Below are 22,989 nucleotides of genomic sequence, written 5' to 3' on the forward strand. Positions count from 1 at the left end.
TCCACCCAATGTATCACTTATCTCTGCCTCATCCAATTGTCCAAGGGCAGACCATTGTAAAATAATTCTAAAAGTGGTATGCTTCCCTCCCATTAGAAATAAAACTATGCTTTTGTATTGAGATATTAGAGCCATGTGTTTTCTGGTGTTTGATAGTTAAGTCTTGGGAAATAAATAATGTCAGTCCTTCCAGTTGGTTGGTGATGGATTGCCCTGTTGTCTACATACTGATGTTTTGCTAAGTGAAGGCCTCCACATGAAACATCAGACTAGTTAGTCTACATGCCAAGAACCTAGTGCTTTCCTCATTTTAACTTACTATAGTACATCTAGTGCAAGGCACCCAATGTCTACGCAGCATATGCTTCCCAGGTCTGTCAAGATGGATATCTGGGCCAACAGGCTCTACTGCAGCTGGAGGATCCTGATCTGACTCTCATCTCTCCTCTCTTGTGAGGGAGAAAGGACTCTCATTCCCAGCCACCCCACTGGACACACTGGTTGAATCGACGTTGTTCCAGTCTAATTTGTCAACGTGTTGTGATGTGGAATCTATATGGAAAATACATTAGATTTGAAAAAGGTCATCAATGTAAACTGTTGTTTTGAGAATGAAATGTCAACCACAGGATTTTGTTATCATGGTAACCAAATTCCAAAATAGATTAAACTTGTATAAAATATGTAGAATACATTTAAAACAATGTCAGATCTTCAACGTTATATCCACTATCAGAAGAAAACACAGGCTGGTCAGAACCCCTTCCTGGAGAATGAATGTCTACAATAACCCTTTGGTCTCCCATCCAGGGCTTTAACCAGCCCTGCTTCGCTATCTTGGTTGTCCCTGACTACTACCAATGTGCTGTCGTGGGAATGATTGTTTGAGGGATCTTCGCCTTAAAAAAGGAAATACACTGAACAGAAATAAAAACGCAACATGCAACAATTTCAAAGATTTTACTGCGTTACAGTTCATACAAGTAAATCCGTCAATTTAAATAAATACATTTGGCCCTAATCTATGGATTTCACATGACTGGAAATACAGATAAGTATCTGTTGGTCAAAGATACCTTAAAAAAAGTAGGCGCGTGGATCAGAAAACCAGTCAGTATCTGGTTTGACCACCAATTGCCTCCTGCAACTCAACACATCTCCTTCGCATAGAGTTGATCAGGCTGTTGATTATGGCCTGTGTAATGTTGTCCCACTCATCTTCAATGGCTGTGCCAAGTTGCTGGAAATTGGTGGGAACTGGAACATGCTGTCGTACAAGTTGATCCAGAGCATCCCAAACATGCTCAATGGGTGACATGTCTGGCGAGTGTGCAGCCCATGGAAGAACTGTGGCATTGTGTTGTGTGACAAAACTTCACATTTTAGAGTGGCCTTTTATTGTCCCCAGCACAATGTGGACCTGTGTAATGATCATGCTATTTAATCAGTTACTTCAAATTTATGCTACAACTGTCAGGTGGATGGATTATCTTGGCAAAGGAGAAATGATCACAAACAGGGATGTAAACAAATTAGTGCACAAAATTTGAGAGAAATAAGCTTTTGTATGGAAAATGTATGGAATCTTTTATTTCAGCTCATGAAACATGGGACCAACACTTCACATGTGTGTTTATTATTTTATTCAGCATTGCTAACAAAATCATTCCAAAGGGTAGGTTTAACAGAGCAAATTAAATGTGACAATACTTTATCACTCATATTCTCCTGAGTGGCGCAGTGGTCTAAGGCACTGCATCTCAGTGCTAGAGGCATCACTACTGACACCCTGGTTTGAATCCACGCTGTATCACAACCAGGCTGTGATTGGGAGTCCCATAGGGTGGCGCACAATTGGCCCAGCGTCGTCTGGGTTTGACTGGTGTAGGCTGTCATTATAATAAGAATTTGTTCTTAACTGACTTGCCAAGTTAAGTACAAAACAATATACAGTTGAAGTCAGAAGTTTACATACACTTAGGTTGGAGTCATTAAAACTTGTTTTTCAACCACTCCACAAATTTCTTGTTAATAAACTATAGTTTTGGCAGGTCGGTTAGGACATCTACTTTGTGCATGACACAATACATTTTTCCAACAATTGTTTACAGACAGATTATTTCACTTACAATTCACTGTATCGCAATTCCAGTGAGTCAGAAGTTTGGCTGTGCCTTTAAACAGCTTGGAAAACTCCATAAAATGATGTCATGGCTTCAGAAGCTTCTGATAGGCTAATTGGCATAATTTGAGTCAATTGGAGGTGTACCTGTGGATGTATTTCAAGGCCTACCTTCAAACTCAGTGCCTCTTTGCTTGACATCATGGGAAAATCAAAAGAAATCACCTCAGAAAAATATTTTGTAGACCTCCACAAGTCTGGTTTATCCTTGGGAGCCATTTCCAAATGCCTGAAGGTACCACGTTCATCTGTACAAACAATAGTATACAAGTACAAACACCATGGGACCACGCAGCCGTCATACCGCTCAGGAAGGAGACGCTTTCTGTCTCCTAGAGATGAACGTTCTTTGGTGCGAAAAGTGCAAATCAATCCCAGAACAACAGCAAAGGACCTTGTGAAGATGCTGGAGGAAACAGGTACAAAAGTATCTATATCCAAAGTAAAATGAGTCCTATATCGACATAACCTGAAAGGCTGCTCTTCAAGGAAGAAGCCACTGCTCCAAAACCTCCATAAAAAAGCCAGACTACGGTTTGCAACTGCACATGGAGACAAAGATCGTACTTTTTGGAGAAATGTCCTCTGGTCTGATGAAACAAAAATAGAACTGTTTGGCTGTAATGACCATCGTTATGTTTGGAGGAAAAAGGGAGAGGCTTGCAAGCCGAAGAACACCATCCCAACTGTGAAGCACAGGGGTGGCAGCCTCATGTTGTGGGGTGCTTTGCTGCAGGAGGGACTGGTGCACTTCACAAAATAGATGGCATCATGAGGATGGAAAATTATGTGGATATATTGAAGCAACATCTCAAGACATCAGTCAGGAAGTTAAGCTTGGTCGCAAATGGGTCTTCCACGTGGACAATGACCCCGAGCATAATTCCAAAGTTGTGGCAAAATGGCTTAAGCACAACAAAGTCAAGGTATTGGAGTGGCCATCACAAAGCCCTGACCTCAATCCTATAGAAAATGTGTGGGCAGAACTGAAAAAGCGTGTGTGAGCAAGGAGGCCTACAAACCTGATTCAGTTACACCAGCTCTGTCAGGAGGAATGGGCCAAAATTCACCCAACTTATTGTGGGAAGCTTGTGGAAGGCTACCTGAAACGTTTCACCCAAGTTAAACAATTTAAAGCCAATGATACGAAATACTAATTGATTGTGTGTAAACTTTTGACCCACTGGGAATGTGATGAAAGAAATTATAGCTGAAATAAATAATTCTCTCCACTATTATTCTGATATTTCACGTTCTTAAAATAAAGTAGTGATCCTAACTGACTTAAGACAGGGAATTGTTACTAGGATTAAATGTCAGGAATTGTGAAAAACTGATTTTAAACGTATTTGGCTAAGGTGTATGTAAACTTCCGACTTCAACTGTATATCATTGTTAATGCTATTTAGGCCTATATAGCATTTGCAATGTTGTCAACACTCAAATATCAACATTTGAAGGATATATACAGTTGAAGTAGGAAGTTTACATACACCTTAGCCAAATACATTTAAAATCAGTTTTTCACAATTCCTGACATTTAATCCGAGTAAAAATCCCCTGTCTTAGGTCAGTTAGGATCACCACTTTATTTTAAGAATGTGAAATGTCACTGTATGTGCTCCATCAGCATTCCAATAGCGGGAGCAGTGAGGGCAGCACAATTAGTGACAGTCTCATTAGGCACTTCTGTGGTTCTCCTTTGCACAGTTTCAGAAGCTTTCATGCCCCATGGTGGGCTATTCAAGGGCCGGTCACTGAGAGGACCCACTCTCACCAGAGGGCAGAGAGTTGTGTGACTGTCAACTCCTATTATTGGTCTCAAATATTAGGTCAGCTTTCTCAGAATCCCTGTGAAGGAAATACATCTCAATCCTGGAGTAAAAATAAATTAGCAATGACAACCCAAATAATGTAAGGTATTGTAACATGAAATGTAATTGTTACTCTTTCATCTTGATGTAGTGAAGTATGATCCAAATCTGTCTGACATAATCTTGATTACATCTGTGTTACCACTCTCTGTTACTAAATAAAACACCATTGCTTCAGAAAGAGAGGGTAATAGCTACATAATTTGCTGTCATCATCAAAGCCTTGGCTTCTCCTGCCATTTTATTTCCAGCTACAGTGTGTAGCTAGATCCTCAACTCTGATGTGAAGCTACTATTAGATTACAGTTTTTAGCTTGTTCTATTTGGTCCGAAATAGGATAGGGAGCTGTAGTCAGTTACTGGTTGACAGAGGCATGGCAGGATGTCATACTAATACTGGTCGGTGCAGCAGACCCATGAGAACTAGAGCAGTTTGACTTCTTGTTTTGCTATTATTTGGGTTGTCACGCGTTGCCGCTCTGACCACGAGGGAAAAACACAGTCGTTTGGCTGTGGTGTTTTTGTCTTTTGTTTAAGAGATGGTGCGTCATTGCACACTGATGGACATTGGATAGATCAATATTAAAAATAGAGCAAGTACAAACTAGATGAGAATTAGTCATCAAGGCCATCATGATAGACCTGATAACATGTTCTGTGCTTATTGTTTGGTTCACTAACATCCTATTTATTTTTCTTCTCTCCCCCCACTCAGTGCTGTTGTATTTCATAGGGACAACCTCGAGGAACCCCAACAGCCTATGTCATTTTCTGTTTGTGTCTGGATTGAGCTGAGTCATGTAAATGTACAGTTTTATCAAAATGTCACAAGATAGAAATGTAGAACCACTATAAGAATCACCTTTATAGTTACCACTTTTACCAACTCCACGGAAAAGCAAGGAAACATGTTGTGACCAAAACTTCAAACAATCTTTATCTATTGTTTTGACCAGGGAGATCCTGCTTTTGAATACTTAGAAGCGCCTGTCAGAATGAGCTTATAGACAAATATTGGTATGTCTAGGCCCGCCTCGTGTGTGTGTGTGTGGGGGGGGGGGGGAGTTTTAAGAATAAACTCAAGGGTTAAACAGTAGTAAAATAGAGCGTCTGAAGACACGCCTTTCGGGAATGAGGCTCTATTCCAGAGATCACACCACTTCAAACCCCGCCCTACGCTTCTTGGGCTCCTCCCATTCCAACCCACCACTGGACCACATTGAAATTGCTCTGATATTGCCAAACATGATTACACTGTCAGGAGCATCTTTGTCTAACCTCTCGTCCCAAGCGCATCTGAATCCAGAACATAAGAGCAGAGGAACTGAACATCTTGGAAGCAGTGACTTTCAAATAAAACAATCGTTTTAACATTGTTATAGCTGTATCATAATACCTTATTGACAGTCAGAGTAAAGTGTAAATCATTTTAAAAATTTGGCTGCAGACTATGGGGCGGCTGCTTTGCGTGCTGTTGGTGTTCCTGGCTTGCTGTGTTGTCCAAACAAGTAAGTATCTTTATTCTAACATAGGTCTACTCTAGTATATCGTAAATTTAGGAATAATTCCCAATTAATTTGGTTTATTTGTTATTTGTTCCACTAATACATAGTGGCAAAGTAAGTATATTTTTAAACACAGCCTACCTTCTTGTTAAATATTATGTCTATCGTAAATTATCAAGTTGTCAAACGATTTGAAATGTTTAAATAGCCCACTCTTGGACATCGCCTGACGCATCACGACGGGGGAGGGGGCTTGTTATTTGTAGAATGTAGGTCAAATTTGTGTTGCATCTTGAAGACGCTGCGATAGTGTGCAACACAAATGGTTTCTTATTATTATCAGAACACAATGCGTAGGCGAGTATTTATTTTGTCATTGCACTCGCATGTACCTTTAGATACATTTACATTATCTATTTTTACCGGAATTTGTATGAATGAACTACGTTAAAAGCCTCTGATTTGTTGTTGGCCATGAGATTCCGTGGCCAATCAGATTTAAGAATGTGCAACAAGACGTTTCCGAAAGCTTGCTGTGGAATTGGAGCCCGGCGAGGCTAAAGGATGTTTGCATTGTAGTGCATGCTGAGAAGAGCGGCAGTTTACAGTTTTGCACTATTGTGCAATACTTTTTTGCGCAAGACAATTATTTTGTTAGTAGGCTATTGTTATTTTAAAGCTATAATCCTACATCCATTTCAGGATTTATAAATTAAATGGATACTATGGGATTTTGCCAATGAGGCCATTTACTTCCCAAGAGTCAGATGAACTCGTGGATACCATGTGGCCAGTATGAAGGACGTTTGAGGTAGTTTAGCGAGCCAATGCTAACTAGCATTAGCGCAATGACTGGGTTTGGGTATCTACCTAATTATATATACACCCATTGATTATAATTGTATTTAACTAGACAAGTAATTTAAGAACAGATTCTTATTTACAATGACTGCCTACCCTGGCCAAACCCAGACGTTGCAGGGCCAAACTCCCAATCATGGCCAGCTGTGATGCAGCCTGGATTCGAACCAGGGACTGTAGTGATGCCTCTAGCATTGAGATGCAGTGCCTTAGACCACTGTGCATACCTAATGAGCTTAGTCCAGCTGTTGAACCCCATCAGAACCCAAAATATAAGCTTTTTTCCCTCCAATGTTTGTAAACAATTTAGGCTAAATAAAAAAATTAAAACCTGCATAGTCTCAAAACGTGGTTCAAACTATAATGTTGATATCATGGATGGTCAGTCCTTGCATCCATAGTCTGGCACTGTCTTTGAATTTGAGAGAGGTTCCATTTCTTCAGGCCCATCCCTCAGCTTTTTACCAAAACGGGTGGGGTTTTGCTCTATTGTTTCAACTGCTCATTCTAGCTTTAAAGTGCAAAAATCTTCCAAATTCAGGTACAGCAGATCACAAGTGAATTATTGTATAATTAGGCTACATAGCAAGGCTGCAATAGACTATATGTGTTCTCATCAACTGATGTAATAACCAGTCACATTTCAATCTAGATTCTCTGTTGTTCACTCATGTTTTTGACCCTTTCATGATGCATTGATGGCCCTATGACATCATTGTGGTTGGCCACCTTGAGAATTAAAGGAATCCCTCTTGCCCACCTCCACAAAGCATGACTTTTATGTATTTCTCCTGAGGCAACATTCCAACGTATTGGTTCAACACCATCTGCCCTGTATGCAATAACTTCCAGTGTTAGTGTTGGGGCCAGTATGGAAATGTTTGGGAAAAAGTGCCAGGAACATGTTGGAACTGACTCTCACACTCCTATCCATTGATACAACAGAGTTGTGTTGTTGTGAGAGCGTCAGTAGTCTGAAACAGTTTGTGCTCATTCTCACATTGTCCATTGTCTTATCAGGAGGAGCGGACAGCCCTTATATTGCGCAATCAGTAACGTGCAGATATATTGAGAATGTGACATCGAATGGGAGACTCACACTGGGAACTTGATTCAAACTCTTTGCAAATAATCATAAAGAATACAGTTTTTGCCTTGACATTTTCTGAGGGCCTAAATGGTGAGTGCTGAGCGATAAATAAAAGTAGTTGCAGAATGACATGCCCCATCTCATATCTGTTCCATCACCTATTTAGAAAGTGGTACTGATTAACTGTAAGCCTGTGCAAATCACTTTATCATGCTATCTGTGAACCATGTCCATGCCTTCTAAGTGTCATATTAAGAGATTTTTTCTTTATTAGCCAGCTTTAATAGCTCATCAAACAGTGGGCAGAGCTGTTTACTCTCCTCCAGCTTGTCCTGATAGAGAACGGAAGATCAGTTAAACACACCACACATCAGAGGACAGACAAACAAGCATGCCACGTTATATTTCTCCCCAAGGTTAATCAGTAAACCTTGTCAGTCCGAGCCTTTGATGGACTGAACTTTAAGCCTAACCAAATGTTATTGAAGGCAGAGCATTCGCCTGCATCTGACCATCACTTCTCTCTGGGAATGAGGACAGGTGGATATGATAAAGAGAGAGAGAGACTTTGATAGCTTTTGATTAGAGTTTTCAGGTATTAAGTCAATATACTCACCTGGCCCTAGAGGGTCATATTGTGTGAGTTACTAGAACCCAAACTGTTTTCCAAGGGATGGCAGTGGGAAATGTGATCACATCTGGGTATTATTTTATGTTCTCTCTCAGTTGTGTGGGTATTCATTCACGTGTTGGTTTGCTCTTATGTTGTGGCTTGTCTTGTTCACTCATGAGGGAACTCTATAGATAAGACAACCAGGTAAGATAAGATTAAAGTCACTAATGATAAAACCTTTAAAGAAAGGGAATGCACATGGAAGAGGGTCCCACCAATACAGCCGCTCATAGTACACTCTTATATGGGGACAGCTGGGTCCAGAACTGGAATGGCAGTAACCTGTTCAGCTGTGGAGACATGGTGAATGAGGACATTGACTTCTCATGTTCATGCTGTTTGTTCACAGATAAATATCTGTACTAGATGGCCCCATTTCATTTCCATCCACTTTCCCAGATCTGCTGTTGAATAGAACAGAACAAAAAGCACAGGTTATGACCAAAATATCTCAGTAAAGAAAATGTAAGCCAAACTATGGGCCTTCTTCCAATGAGCATAAATTGTTAAATCTTTCCAAATTCCCTTATTTACTTCCTTGAAATAACACAAGTGCAATTCAGTAGGTATTATTGTTCCTGAAACTGAAACTGTTGGTGAGAAACCTCACCCAGGAACTGTCCTGTTTTGAAAATCCATCCTCAGTGGTCAGTAAAAAGAATACCTAGCCCACTATTGTCTCTACTGTTACTATCATGCAAACCTTCCGCTTGACCCAATCAGCTACCAGTGATGTGATTCAAGCTCCTCCCTCTGGTCAAGCTCCTCCCTCTGGCTCCTATCAGAAACAGGTGTCCATCCAGTGTTTTGAGGCCTAAGTGCAGGATAATTCCCAGTGGCATTTGGACACTGCTGTGAGTCATCTCTGCGGCCAGGGGCACTGATGTAAAGTACAGTGTCTTAATTGGTTCCTCCAGTTCACTAACTAGGGTGATTTAGATAGGGGGTTGGGTGGAGAGCTGTAGGATGTCTAGAAGGTCTTTGTTTGATGGATGAAGAGCATTCAGAACTGCATGGAGGATAATGAAGATGTTAATAAGGAGAACATGACATCAGCCAGTACTGTACGTCTACGATCTCTTGTCATTTGTCTTCAGTCATCACCAACCAATTACTGACAGAAATCTACATTCTCCACTACCAATGGCAGGTGTAAACGTTAGTGTGTGTGTGTGTGAATGTGTTTGAGTTGTAGATTCTCCACATTCCTCCTCTATAGGCAGGTTGGAATTTGCATGTGTATGTGTCTGTACATGTGTGTATGTTGAGGGAGAGGGTCATAATGGGCCTCTCCCACCCATCCCCCTGCCTCTTTGTTGATGTGTTACCAGCATCCCTGCCATAGCCCACCGAACAGCCATCCCCTCCACCACTCACTGTCACATACTGTATGACTGCAAGCTGGGAAATGAGACCCACCAGAATCAACCTGCTCTGGCACTTTTGTTTTAACTCTACACATTCTGATTTATGATCTGCTCAAGTATTTGCCTCAGATAACATCCACAGAGTTACAGAAAACAGACACATTTTCCTTTTCCTGTAGTTTATTATGTCAGGATACAGGTGTTGAAATAATGTGTTGTGTTCTTGACTGACCTGACAGTATGTAGATGATAAAGCAGAGAAATACCACTGGTTGTCCTATCCTGCTAAGGCTTTGCAGTGCCATGGGCTTGGCTTGCCACGCAACCCCTCTCGGGAAAGCGTCTGATTTGTGTACTTTGCCAGGAGTACAAGTACCAGATCAGTGTGCAGCTATATACAGTGTCCTCTCTGGAAAGAGTCTGGTTTGGGTGCTTCCCAGAAATAAATAGAACAGCAATTGGTTTCATTCATGAGAGATTTTGGTCCCATTATACAATGGATCCGGGGTTGTAAATGTAAGTCAGTTAAATGCTCCTTAAAGCCCATTTTGATTTTGAGATTTTGTTGTTCACCAGAATGAATAGTCATGGACTGACCGTGTGGGTACGTGTGTTTTTCCCTTATAGACGCAGAGACAATATGCGGGACCAGGCAGTTTCTGTGTGGGAACGGGAAGTGCATTACGCTGAGATGGGTGTGTGATGACACAGATGATTGTGGAGATGGAACTGACGAGCTCCCCGGAACCTGCTGTGAGTAACACATACCGCCGTAGCTAATAGGAATACAACAGAGGATTGAACCACACTTCTAGTTCAACATTTTTTTCAGTTTCAGTAACTGATGGTTGTTCTCTCTTTTGCACCTGTAGTGGCCAGATCATGCGGAACCACAGAGTTCAGCTGTGGTGGACATCTGAACCAGTGTGTTCCCAGTACCTGGCTCTGTGATGGCAAAGCAGACTGTGAGAATGGAGTTGATGAGGAGAGCTGTGGTAAGTGGTCCTGTCTTCTCCACTCTCTATTATACCCTTCTCCCCAACTTACCTCCCAACATTGCCCCTTCTCTCATCTACTCTCTTTTTTCCCTCCCAGTCCCATTCTTTCCCAACTGATATAAGCCTGACAAATGAGGCTCCCCTCTAACACACGCATCTCTGTTCCTCCCACAGCGCCCAAGCACTGCACAGATAACAAATTCCGCTGCAGTAACAACCAGTGTGTGTCGGCCTCTTTTGTGTGTGATGAGGAGTTGGACTGTGATGACGGGAGCGACGAGGCTTCCTGCCCACCCACCACCTGTAGCTCCACCTCCTTCCAGTGCAACAACTCTGTGTGTGTGCCGCGCCTGTGGGCCTGCGACGGAGACGCTGACTGCTCGGATGGCTCTGACGAGTGGCCCCAGAACTGTGGGACGCGAGCCCCTGGGGGTGCCCCCAAGCCCTGCTCCCTTCGGGAGTTCCAATGTGGCAGCGGGGAGTGTATCCACAGCAGCTGGAAATGTGATGGAGGATTCGACTGCCTGGATCGCTCTGACGAGACCAACTGTAGTGAGTACATTCCCTCTCTCTCCCTCTCTCTTACTGTTAGCTATATTCGCTTTAAAATTTTCTGTCTCAAATATGTAAATTGCATATGGATTTTTGACTGAACTCTCAATCTCTCCTTCTCTCCATAGGCCGCCTCACCTGCCGCCCCGATGAGTTCCAATGCGGTGATGGCACCTGTATCCACGGCGGTCGCCAATGTAACCGCCAGTACGACTGCAGAGACTTGAGTGATGAAATGGGCTGTGTCAATGGTAGGCTTGCCCCACATAAATCTTCTACCCCTGCTTCTACTACTGTGACCTACTGGAATGGTAATACTTCCTTTGTGTTATAGTCACACTCTCCTTTCCTCCACAGTGAGCCATTGCAAGGGTCCCACCAGGTTTAAGTGCCGTAGTGGGGAGTGCATCAGCATGGAGAAGGTGTGTGACAAGCAGCGTGACTGTAGGGACTGGTCAGATGAGCCTCTCAGAGAGTGTGGTGAGTATGAAGATGGAACATGTACATAGGGGGAATATTGTTTTGCCTATGGTTAGCTTCTCACGTAAAATGAGTTGGATCGAAACCATGGGAATGCTATCTAGCTGTGGTTGCTGAAAGAAAGAAGGAGTTGTGGACTGGTGTGTTGAACTGTCACTTTTCTCTCCTCTAACCCTCCCTGCAGATTCCAACGAGTGCCTGTACAACAATGGCGGCTGCTCACACATCTGCAATGACCTGAAGATTGGCTATGAGTGCCAATGCCCCACCGGCTACTACCTGACGGACAAGAAACGCTGTGAAGGTAAAACTCCACTATAGCTGCATGTGTGTCCACAGAGCCCAAAAAGTTGGCTCAATCAGCAGCCATATTGGATCTGATGTCCTTGCCAATGTGGACTTCAGACTGTACATCCTTTTGGCCTAGTGCCAGGCGATGTGCCCATTGATACCTTTTGCCTTAGTTCAATCCTGTATGGCAGTGTAAAGCTGGTGCTATTGGGTTGAGAAGGTCTCTGTCCTGACTGGACCACTTCCCTGTGGGGCCATGATGACTCAGTGCTGTTACTGTCACACACCCTTCGTCTGACCCTACGCCACCGTTTACCTTCTCCAACACTGTGCCAGTTACACAGACGTCATATCTGTCCTGTACCTCTTCCCACAGATATCGATGAGTGTGCCAACCCAGACATCTGCAGCCAGATCTGTGTCAATCAAATGGGCAGCTACAAGTGTGAGTGTGAGGAGGGCTACCAGGTCGACCCAGCCACTAAAGCCTGCAAGGCCATCGGTAAGTATTGGACCTAAGAAAGTGTTATGTGAATTTTGTTATCAATGTTCATAAACTTCAATTAATCTACTCAGTCTGCAACCCAGAGTTTGTAAGATTCTGGTTGAATGAAGCAGACAAGAGTCCCAGCTTACAAAAATCAAAGTGTTTATTCACGAGAACGTTCTGAAGTCCATTATACAAAGACATCCATTTTATAGCTGCGCACATACTTCCACACAAACAGTAGGTATCCTACGCACATACATACACACAAACAGTAGGTGAGTTTTATCCTTCTCCATAGTTCTCACCCCTGTGTATCACTACCCAGCCGACAGTTCCATTCCCCCGAGATTAGGAAAACCTTGAGAAGTACTCCCTATGCTATCATATCGCTCAACTTACCTGGTAAAATAACAGATAAAAAAATAATAAATAAATAAATAAAAATAAATTTCCCAGAGGCCTAGCCAGGTCGGTCCAAACACAGTTGAAGTTCAAACCCTAAACTACGCCTTGCTCAGACAGTCTGTGTTTTTCCACTATACAGATACATTGTTTCATCTAATTCTGACTAAAACTACACACATCATCAGATTATAATTTTATGATTCTAATCCATTTCATACTATTCTAAGGTTTCAGAGTGGAATTATTTAATCATTATCTTTCAACATATACATTCTTTTATCAGAAAGATTGAATGCTTACTTTGCTCATGTTTTGATCAAGTTTATTTTTATATCGTCATGGGTCATGCATTGCAGTTATTGGAACGATACTCTCTCGTCTGATCACACAGGCACTGTAGCCTATCTGTTCTTCACCAATCGCCATGAGGTGAGGAAGATGACACTGGACAAGAGTGAGTACACGCGTGTCATCCCCCACCTGAAGAATGCAGTGGCTCTGGACATGGACATGGTTGCCAAGGAGATTTACTGGTCTGACCTCTCCCAGAAGAAGATCTACAGGTGAGCAAAGCTTCCATGTTACCTTTATCCATAGAGCCCTGTTGTATTCCTATTGCTCCCAGTGATATCTTGATGAGGATGATGATTAGAATGACGATGATGGTATAATAAATATATTTTCTCTCTATTTTCCACCCTTCTCCTACAATCCAGCACCTCAATGGACTTGGCTGCAGACACAGCGCAACACAAAGTTGTGATTGACAGCGACATCGAAGGTCCGGAGGGCATCGCCTTTGACTGGGTCCACGGCAACATCTACTGGACCGACAGTATCCGCAGCAGCATCTCTGTGTCAACCGCCAATGGGAGCCGTCGCAAGACTCTCTTCCAGAATGACCTGGCCAAGCCCCGCGCTATTGTGGTCGACCCCCACAGCAAGTAGGTCCCACACTGGCTTCAGGAATGAGCATAATGACTGAAACATTGAGCCTACACAGGATATCTGTTGAATGATGACATGCTTCAATAAATGTGTTCTCCTGCCCTCCTAGCTTCATGTACTGGACTGACTGGGGAACTCCAGCCAAGATTGAGAAGGGAGGTCTGAATGGAGGAGACCGTGCTGCTCTGGTCACAGACGACATTGTGTGGCCCAATGGAATCACCCTTGGTGAGCACTTTCATAACTTACCTTTGTGTGTGAGGGTGCGCATGCATAATTGTGTGTGTGTTTCTGCATGGTCACTCTGGTCTGACTAGTTTCTCTTGTCCTATCCCCTGGTCAGACCTGCTGAACCAGCGGCTGTACTGGGTGGACTCCAAGCTGCACACCCTCTCCAGTATCGACGTCCAGGGTGGCGGCCGAAGGACACTCATTATAGATGAACACAGGCTAGCCCATCCCCTAGGCATCACTGTGTTTGAGGTGAGTGCCAAAATTACAACTTTAACTTTTAAATGAAAATAAGTCTGAAGATAACCATATATATTTAATATGTTTATGCAGAGATTAGAAATTTTTAAATGGAGTACTGTGTATTCTGTGTGTAGGAAAGAGTGTTTTGGACTGATGTCAGCAACAATGCCATTCTGAGTGCCAACCGTGTGACAGGCAGGGACATCAAGCCTGTGGCAGAGCACCTGGTATCCCCAGAGGACATTGTGTTGTACCACAACCTCAAACAGCCAACTGGTATGTATCAGGTCTCTCAGATTTTTAATCTCCCCATAGTTAGTTAGATCAGTAGTTTATTTATGCAAGAGTAGCCTTGGAGTTAGGCACCAATGGGTTTTGGGGTGACGGTTGCACCTCAGGGATGCGTTTTATTCTAAGTGCTATTTTTGTGTCTGGAGCCTCAGACTATTACAATTAAGTTAAAATGCTGTAGTAGCATAGCAATAGCAATGTGCTTTCTATTGAGACAAACCAGTCCTCAGACTTAATCCCCTCCTCCCCTCTGCCCCACTCCAGGCAGGGACTGGTGCAAGGTGGCCAACGGAGGCTGTGAGTTCATGTGTCTGGCAGCCCCCCAGGTGGGCCTACATTCCCCCAAGTACACCTGTGCATGCCCTGACAACATGCTGCTGGCCAAAGACATGAGGAAATGTGTACCAGGTATATATCTAGCTAGCACCCTCAGCCTTTCAATGTAGCATAACACAGGGGAAATATATGATCCCTTGCTTCCTGTATAATATCTAACCTAAGTGTTATCTGTATATTGACCAGCTGCACCAACACATGCAGCTCCAATCAAGCCCATTGTTCCCGCCTCCAACCCCCCACCGGCACCCGCCCGCACCCCCACTGCACCTCCAGCTCGCGTCACCACTAAGGCCCCCATCATCGCTACCACAATTACGCCTGCGCCTCCCCGCACTACCAAGCCTGTGCCACGCAACCCCCAGCCTGCCCAGCCAGATAGACCCAGGGTCCCCCAGGCCCAGACTACCACAGTGCCTCAAGTCACCACTCAGGGTAAGCATGACTTAAATGTGTGCTCTCATTAAATGCAGGAGTTATCAGCAATGAATATTTTTAAAGGTGAGACTTTCCTGGAACATCACACTTTGACATGGTGTATCATTGGTCTAAATCTGTCTTGTTTTGCCCTTCAGACATCCGTCCATCCATCCATGAATTTGCTGCTATACCCACAGCCCCTTCAACCCCTGCAGCTTTATACATCGGGCTTCCTATAGGTAAGATGCTTTAACATCACTGACAGTTAGCATGATTATTACACGCCAATGATTTAAAAACCCCACTTTAGTATCAACTGACCTCTGACCTTTATGTCTCTCTCTGTCTCTCAGCCATTGTGTGTCTGGTGGCCTTTGGTGCCGTGCTGCTGTGGAGGAACTACAGGTTGAAGAACACCAACACCATTCACTTTGAAAACCCAGTCTACCAGAAGACCACTGAAGACCAGGTGCACATATGCAGGAGCCACAGTCCAGACGGCTACTCCTACCCACCGGTAAGAGGCCAATCTGTCATACACACTCAATCTCAATGTCACTTGGAGTATGCTAGTGTTTTTGTATTAGCATATGTAGCCTATTGTATGTTGTACAGTAGCTGTAGTTCAGTGACCTAATGTATTCCTCTTTGTTTCCTTCCCCTCAGAGACAGATTGTGAGTCTTGATGATGAGGCTTGACCGTAGTGCTGCCGTTCCCTGCCAACACAAACGCTTTAAGAGGAGAGAGCAGAGGAGTAAGAGAAACATTTTATATAAGCTACCTGGACAATCTTATTGAATTTTTTTAACCTCACAACCTCAAAGACATAAGAAGGCAGAGAGTCATACCGCTGACCAAACCATTGTGTGCTCAAAGACAAATGGAAGCTCTGGAAAGAAAAGCAGGAAAAGGAGGAAGATTTCTCATTCATGTGTCTTTCTTGCCCATTTGTGCACAATCCAGAGCCATAAGAGACCATCAACTCATCTCCACCAAGCTTGAGTTTTATTGGCTCATTCTACACCATAGTATTTTTCTCAGAGACTATTTGTCTGAACTGTGAAATGTCCTACAAATAGAAGACTGTTCAGAAGTTGAACCCCATTATGAAAGAACAGTAATGTAATTGTAATATTTGAAGGTGTTGTGTTTGTGAAGAAGTGCCCTTGATATATGAGGTGACTGCAACTTTATTTAACAGCACTTAGAATTGAGAAAAATCTCTCTTTCTTGTTACGTACAGTGGGGAGAACAAGTATTTGATACACTGCCGATTTTTCAGGTTTTCCTACTTACAAAGCATGTAGAGGTCTGTAATTTTTATCATAGGTACACTTCAACTGTGAGAGACGGAATCTAAAATCCAGAAAATCACATTGTATGATTTTTAAGAAATTAAATAGCATTTTATTGCATGACATAAGTATTTGATCACCTACCAACCAGTAAGAATTCCGGCTCTCACAGACCTGTTAGTTTTTCTTTAAGAAGCCCTCCTGTTCTCCACTCATTTCCTGTATTAACTGCACCTGTTTGAACTCGTTACCTGTATAAAAGACACCTGTCCACACATTCAATCAAACAGACTCCAACCTCTCCACAATGGACAAGACCAGACAGCTGTGTAAGGACATCAGGGATAAATTGTAGACCTGCACAAGGCTGGGATGGGCTACAGGACAATAGGCAAGCAGCTTGGTGAGAAGGCAACAACTGTTGGCGCAATTATTAGAAAATGGAAGAAGTTCAAGATGACGGTTAATCACCCTCGGTCTGGGGCTCCATGCAAGATCTCACCTCGTGGGGCATCAATGATCATGAGGAAGGTGAGGGATCAGCCCAGAACTGCACGGCAGGACCTGGTCAAGGAACAGGAGAGAGCTGGGACCACAGTCTCAAAGCAAACCATTAGTAACACACTACGCCGTAATGGATTAAAATCCTGCAGCGCACGCAAGGTCCCCCTGCTCAAGCCAGCACATGTCCAGGCCCGTCTGAAGTTTGCCAATGACGATCTGGATGATCCAGAGGAGGAATGGGAGAAGGTCATGTGGTCTGATGAGACAAAAATAGAGCTTTTTGGTCTAAACTCAACTTGCTGTGTTTGGAGGAAAAAGAAGGATGAGTACAATCCCAGGAACACCATCCCAACCGTGAGGCATGGAGGTGGAAACATCATTCTTTGGGGATGCTTTTCTGCAAAGGGGACAGGACGACTGCACCGTATTGAGGGGAGGATGGATGGGGCCATGTATCGCGAGATCTTGGCCAGCAAATTCCTTCCCTCAGTAAGAGCATTGAAGATTGGTCGTGGCTGGGTCTTCCAGCATGACAACGACCTGAAACACACAGCCAGGGCAACTAAGGAGTGGCTCCGTAAGAAAGCATCTCAAGGTCCTGGAGTGGCTTAGCCTGTCTCCAGACCTGAATAGAAAATCTTTGGAGGGAGCTGAAAGTCCGTATTGCCCAGCGACAGCTCCAAAACCTGAAGGATCTGGAGAAGGTCTGTATGGAGGAGTGGGCCAAAATCCCTGCTGCAGTGTGTGCAAACCTGGTCAAGAACTACAGGAAACATATGATCTCTGTAATTGCAAACAAAGGATTCTGTACCAAATATTAAGTTCTGCTTTTCTTTTGAATTTTACCCCTTTTTCTCCCCAATTTCATAGTATCCAATTGTTGTAGTAGCTACTATCTTGTCTCATCGCTACAACTCCCGTACGGGCTCGGGAGAGACAAAGGTTGAAAGTCATGCGTCCTCCGATACACAACCAACCAAGCCGCTGCTTCTTTAACACAGCGCACATCCAACCCGGAAGCCAGCCGCACCAATGCGCCAGAGGAAACACCATGCACCTGGCCACCTTGGCTAGCGTACACTGCGCCCAGCCCGCCACAGGAGTCGCTGGTGCGCGATGAGACAAGGACACCCCTACCGACCAAGCCCTCCCTAACCCGGGCGACGCTAGGCCAATTGTGCATCGCCCCACGGACCTCCCGGTCACGGCCGGTTACGACAGAGCCAGGGCGCGAACCCAGGACTCTGATGGCACAGCTGGCGCTGCAGTACAGCGCCCTTAACCACTGCGCCACCCGGGAGGCCCAAGTTCTGCTTTTCTGATGTATCAAATACTTATGTCATGCAATAAAATGCCAATTAATTACTTAAAAAACGGATACAATGTGATTTTCTGGATTTTTGTTTTATATTCCGTCTCTCACAGTTGAAGTGTACCTATGATAAAAATTACAGATCTCTACATGCTTTGTAAGTAGGAAAACCTGCAAAATCGGCAGTGTATCAAATACTTGTTCACTGTAGAATTCAGAAATTAGGTATTGTAAATAACGTAGGTATTTATTTTACTTATGTCCGAGACTGACAAAATGTTGAGAAATAATGAGCAGATCATATCTTTTACCATGTCTAGACTAATTTATTTGTTCCTGAATTGTTTTAATATCAAAATCTGACTTAAACTAACACCTGAGCCACTTGTTGAAATGAAACCCTTTGATAGTGAATGTTGTCTTGAATTCTATGCATGAGCCAATTTAACCTCTATAACATCACCAGACAGGGACAAAGTCAAATCATAGCTTTTTATACCAATCGTCCACATTGCTTCACTAGTGGAGCACTATCCAAATGGGCGGTTAAACCCACTGACACTTATACTGTATGTCTATGTGCCTTGGTAACACTATTGCTGTCAATTTCCCTAATATGGTGTTTAATTGCAAGCCAAGACAGTAGATTTAGGACAGTCTGTCTGAGATGTAACTTTCTCATTTTCTCCCTTGTCTAACTTTCTGTCATCCACTCATTCTCAAGCTTCCTGTCCAACTGTGTGAGAGCAGTATATAATTGTGTAATTCTTCTATGACAGAAAGCCTTAAAAAATTGGTTTACGGGACCATGTGACCATAAGAGCCATGTTCATTGTTCATGTGTCATGCAACAGTAGTACACAGACTACACTCTTAGAAAAAAAGGGTGCTATTAGAACCTAAAAGGGTTATTGGGCTGTCCCCATAGCAGAGCCCTTTGAAGAACCCTTTTGGGTTCCAGGTAGAACCCTTTCCACAGAGGGTTATACGTGGAATCCAAAAGGGTTCTACATGGAACCAAAAATGGTTCTACTATGGGGACAGCTGAACCATTTTAAAACCCTTTATTCTAAGAGTGAAGCATATCATGTCTTCATTTAGATTCAGAAACACAAGTTTCCTTTCAATGGTTTTCACAGAATTGTTTACTGGAGAGAGATATTTATTTGACTAAGTAAAAACTGATTAGGACAGTTCTAGGTACTGAAATAGAGGCCGTCCAAGTGCATTAAATATAATGCTGCTAACCTTTTAACCAGATGATTTATTCAAATACTAATGATAGTGCTGAGGTGGCTTTAGACCACAATGTTTGACACCTCTTTCTCTGAGATCTGAGTGAAATGAATGTGTCTAACTGTTTACAATTAAATGTGTTTGACCTTGAGGATGTCACAGTGTTACAGGTATTAGACAGACAGAGAGTTTGGGTAATTACATATGGCCTAAGTCTAACAAAGACATTATTGTTGAGTCAGTGAAAGGGTTTGTTTATGTTTCCTTTTTTAACGTGGGGTTGGGGCTAAACATATTGTTTAATTCAAGAGCCATATGGAATAAATCCAGAAATGTGTGTTAACTAACATCAACAGTGCAGATCATGAATATGTAAATATTATGTTCATAATGTATTTGTAAATATTCATAACAAAAATTGGTCATGATGTCCCAGTGTAGAATTTGTACACCGTTAAACATTTGATGTACATAAAAAAAATGCTTATATTTATTTTAGAATCATTACACTGTGATTGGTACTTTACTTGAAGCCTGACGTTTTGGTCTGACAAGTCTTTTTGTGTTGTAAATGTGTCATACATACACAAAATACAAGTTACAAGTTAACTGTGTTAATTGTGTTCGCTGCCTTTGGTTTTCCAGAATTATGCAATATTGAGATGCTTTAGTAGTTTCAAAATAGTCACCTTTCACATAAATCTATCTATCTATTATATTACCTTAGGTTTTTAGCACAAATTTGAGAATTAAATGTTACTAGAATTACATTTCTTTAACCTTTTAGATAATAAGGGCACTACCAATGGCCATTACATTAGCAGGATGACAGCCTGTTGAATAACACAAACGTTCTGTAATTCCTGACTGGAAAATATGATGTATTTATTTATGAAATTGTATGATTGTAAATACACAAATCACACAGCTTTTTTATATCTCCGGACTATGTTGATTTATTGTGATTAATTATATGGACTCAGACGACTGATTTTTAGTGTGAGCTTGTTTTTGTCTTAAATAAAGAAAAAGGAGCACTCTGTTTCTGCACAGATCTGATTATTTATTGACCTACTTTTTGTTCAAGCTGGGATGAAGCGTGTATGGGTACTTTCTTTCCATATGTAGACTGCAATATCTCATCTTCATGTCATATTGCCAGGAGCTTTCTGGTCTATAAAGTCATAATGACACCAGTTTATGTCAAAGCTACTGCACAAGAACACTTCAAGAGAACACTTTTCACAGCACACATCTCCAACTGAAACAATTTGCAGATTGTGGTGGCAGCCTTAAAAAACAAGAATAACAGGAACAGCATCCAAGAAAGAAATGAGGTCTCAGGCTATATCGCTCAGGTCAAACTGTCTATGTGTCCTGGTAGCAGGCTCCCTACTGTAGACAAAGTTCAAGGCTGTGAAGGGAGGATAAACGATAACATACCAAGAAAACACACACACACAGTCACGTCTGTACTTATGCATATACAGTAAATACATAAAAAACATACAAACACACACACACACACAGTCACGTCTGTACTTATGCATATACAGTAAATACATAAAAAACATACAAACACACACACACACACAGTCACGTCTGTACTTATGCATATACAGTAAATACATAAAAAACATACAAACACACATACATCTCCATTCCATTCAGGTTGTGACTCTGGCGGCCATCGTGAAAGATGGAAAATTAGGAAAATGAGGAGAGTCCCCATCCATATTAGACTGTCATGGGTGGTAACTGACCTTGGACACTAGGTTATCATGTTACAGTAGGACAATACTGCACACACTTAAAGATAAAGTAGATCACTGGCTGAATAATGTTAACCATCTGTCAGTAACTAGGACACTTATTCAGCTGGATATTTAGCCTCCTTTTGTTTCATTACTCTACTTGTGACATTCATCCAAACAAATAACTGCTCCCCGGAATATGACTTCATTTCCTAACACAGTGTCCTAGACTGGTTGTTTTTGTTGGCATGACGCATTTTTTGAAGCAAAGAACCTCGGGTTGTCCTTAATCATTAACATAACAACATGAGTTCAGTACAGCTGAACTGGAGCTGGAGTTTATTAGAGGTACAGCAGAGTGTAAAACTGTAACAAACTATCAATATGGGCAGTATTCTTTATACTGGTATTCAAACAGATTGGTGTAATAAACCGTTTATATCATCAGTGTAGTTAATATGAAATACAACCTATCTATATGGAAACATATTAACCATACTCTCTCATTTTCCGTAAACATTACAGAAGAGATAAATGGTGAGGCCATCCTGATGTTTTTTTTGTGTACATTGAATATCTGCCAATATTCTATGCAGAGGTTGGACGTATTCACTTTTCCCAGAAGGGGAAGCAGTGGGCGGAGGGTGTAAAGAGGCCAGGGAAGGACACTGCTTCCTTCTGAAACCTGTTGATGTTTTGTCCATTGTTTACCTATATATCATGACATTTTTAGGTGAGCCCTCTCACGTAATGATGACATAATACAGTGTTATTCTACACATCAGAAAGCATTGATTTGTAGTTTTGCTTCCAGTTAAATTATTCATCCCATCTTGATCTATTTTCTTCAGATGAAGACAATCTTCATCTAATTTTGAACATATGCCAGGTCAGGTGAGAAAAACTCCTGAGCCACGGCTATTATGAAAGGATACATGATACATGAAAGGATACATAAATTACACCAATTTGGTGCCTTTTGAGATGTGTAACTTGGTTAAGAAAAAAAACTGTTTGAATTCACTTCATTTTAATATTCTGCGATAAAGAGCACATGTTCAACTTAATAAAAAACTAGTTTTCACACCTCGAGGTTCAAAAACTAAATTACTACAGTATGTGGCACCGAGTCCAGAATAAAGTTACAGGGTTGAAGTTTATATCTTAAATTAGCCATACATCCCCTTGTGACAGGGGAAAAGGAAGCTTGTTGTGTGCCACAGGGAGGTGCAATTGAATACAAGCATCAGGAAAAAAATGAAATTGTTAAAACATTTCTAGCTTGTTTATCCATGGGTAACAGGGTTGACTGGTATGCTCGAACCACTCAGTTTTCACCACAAAACACCAGAAAATGGCTAAATAGAGTAGAACCAACTCACCTTCTTGTACGCAATGATTTGACTATTAGATGTCAAGTAATAGTTTCACCATATTAAAATGAGAATTCAGTTCACGTAATAGGGTTGACCTTAAAATGAGGGACAATTTTTTTTTTTACCTTAAAATGAATTACTAATCACATTAAATAAATATTGATCTTCAGAAATGACTTGGTCAAAGCAGCAAATGAACTGGGGCTTTACAATGATGGTGAAAGTCATAGAGGGTGCGCTGAGGGACATGTCCAAATACTGAATTTTGTCTTCA

The 22,989-nt window shown here is 42.2% G+C and overlaps 1 protein-coding gene across 1 annotated transcript; it reads left to right on the plus strand.

Annotated features, from left to right (window-relative positions):
- Nucleotides 1–5,183: 5,183 nt before the first annotated feature.
- LOC110538486 (low-density lipoprotein receptor) lies at nt 5,184–20,627 on the plus strand. The gene is made up of 18 exons (XM_021625336.3): nt 5,184–5,564; nt 10,180–10,305; nt 10,425–10,547; nt 10,725–11,102; nt 11,231–11,353; nt 11,460–11,582; nt 11,767–11,886; nt 12,250–12,375; nt 13,160–13,331; nt 13,485–13,712; nt 13,826–13,944; nt 14,060–14,199; nt 14,325–14,466; nt 14,746–14,889; nt 15,004–15,252; nt 15,393–15,476; nt 15,591–15,754; nt 15,904–20,627. Exons 1-18 carry the CDS (start codon nt 5,507–5,509, stop codon nt 15,934–15,936), a joined length of 2,652 nt encoding a protein of 883 aa, XP_021481011.3. The 5' UTR covers nt 5,184–5,506; the 3' UTR covers nt 15,937–20,627.
- The last annotated feature ends 2,362 nt before the right edge of the window (nt 20,628–22,989 follow it).

This window comes from Oncorhynchus mykiss, chromosome 12, assembly GCF_057628025.1.
Source record: "Oncorhynchus mykiss isolate SJ-2025 chromosome 12, ASM5762802v1, whole genome shotgun sequence".
In the NCBI taxonomy this organism is placed as follows: Eukaryota; Metazoa; Chordata; class Actinopteri; order Salmoniformes; family Salmonidae; genus Oncorhynchus; species Oncorhynchus mykiss.

What these genes read in the sequence shown, in the direction of transcription:
- LOC110538486 (XM_021625336.3), top strand. Translation starts at nt 5,507, where the DNA reads ATGGGGCGGCTGCTTTGCGTGCTGTTGGTGTTCCTGGCTTGCTGTGTT. An exon ending in GTGGTCGACCCCCACAGCAA is followed by an intron (nt 13,713 to 13,825) that starts GTAGGTCCCACA and finishes CTGCCCTCCTAG; the next exon opens with CTTCATGTACTGGACTGACT. An exon ending in ATACATCGGGCTTCCTATAG is followed by an intron (nt 15,477 to 15,590) that starts GTAAGATGCTTT and finishes TCTGTCTCTCAG; the next exon opens with CCATTGTGTGTCTGGTGGCC.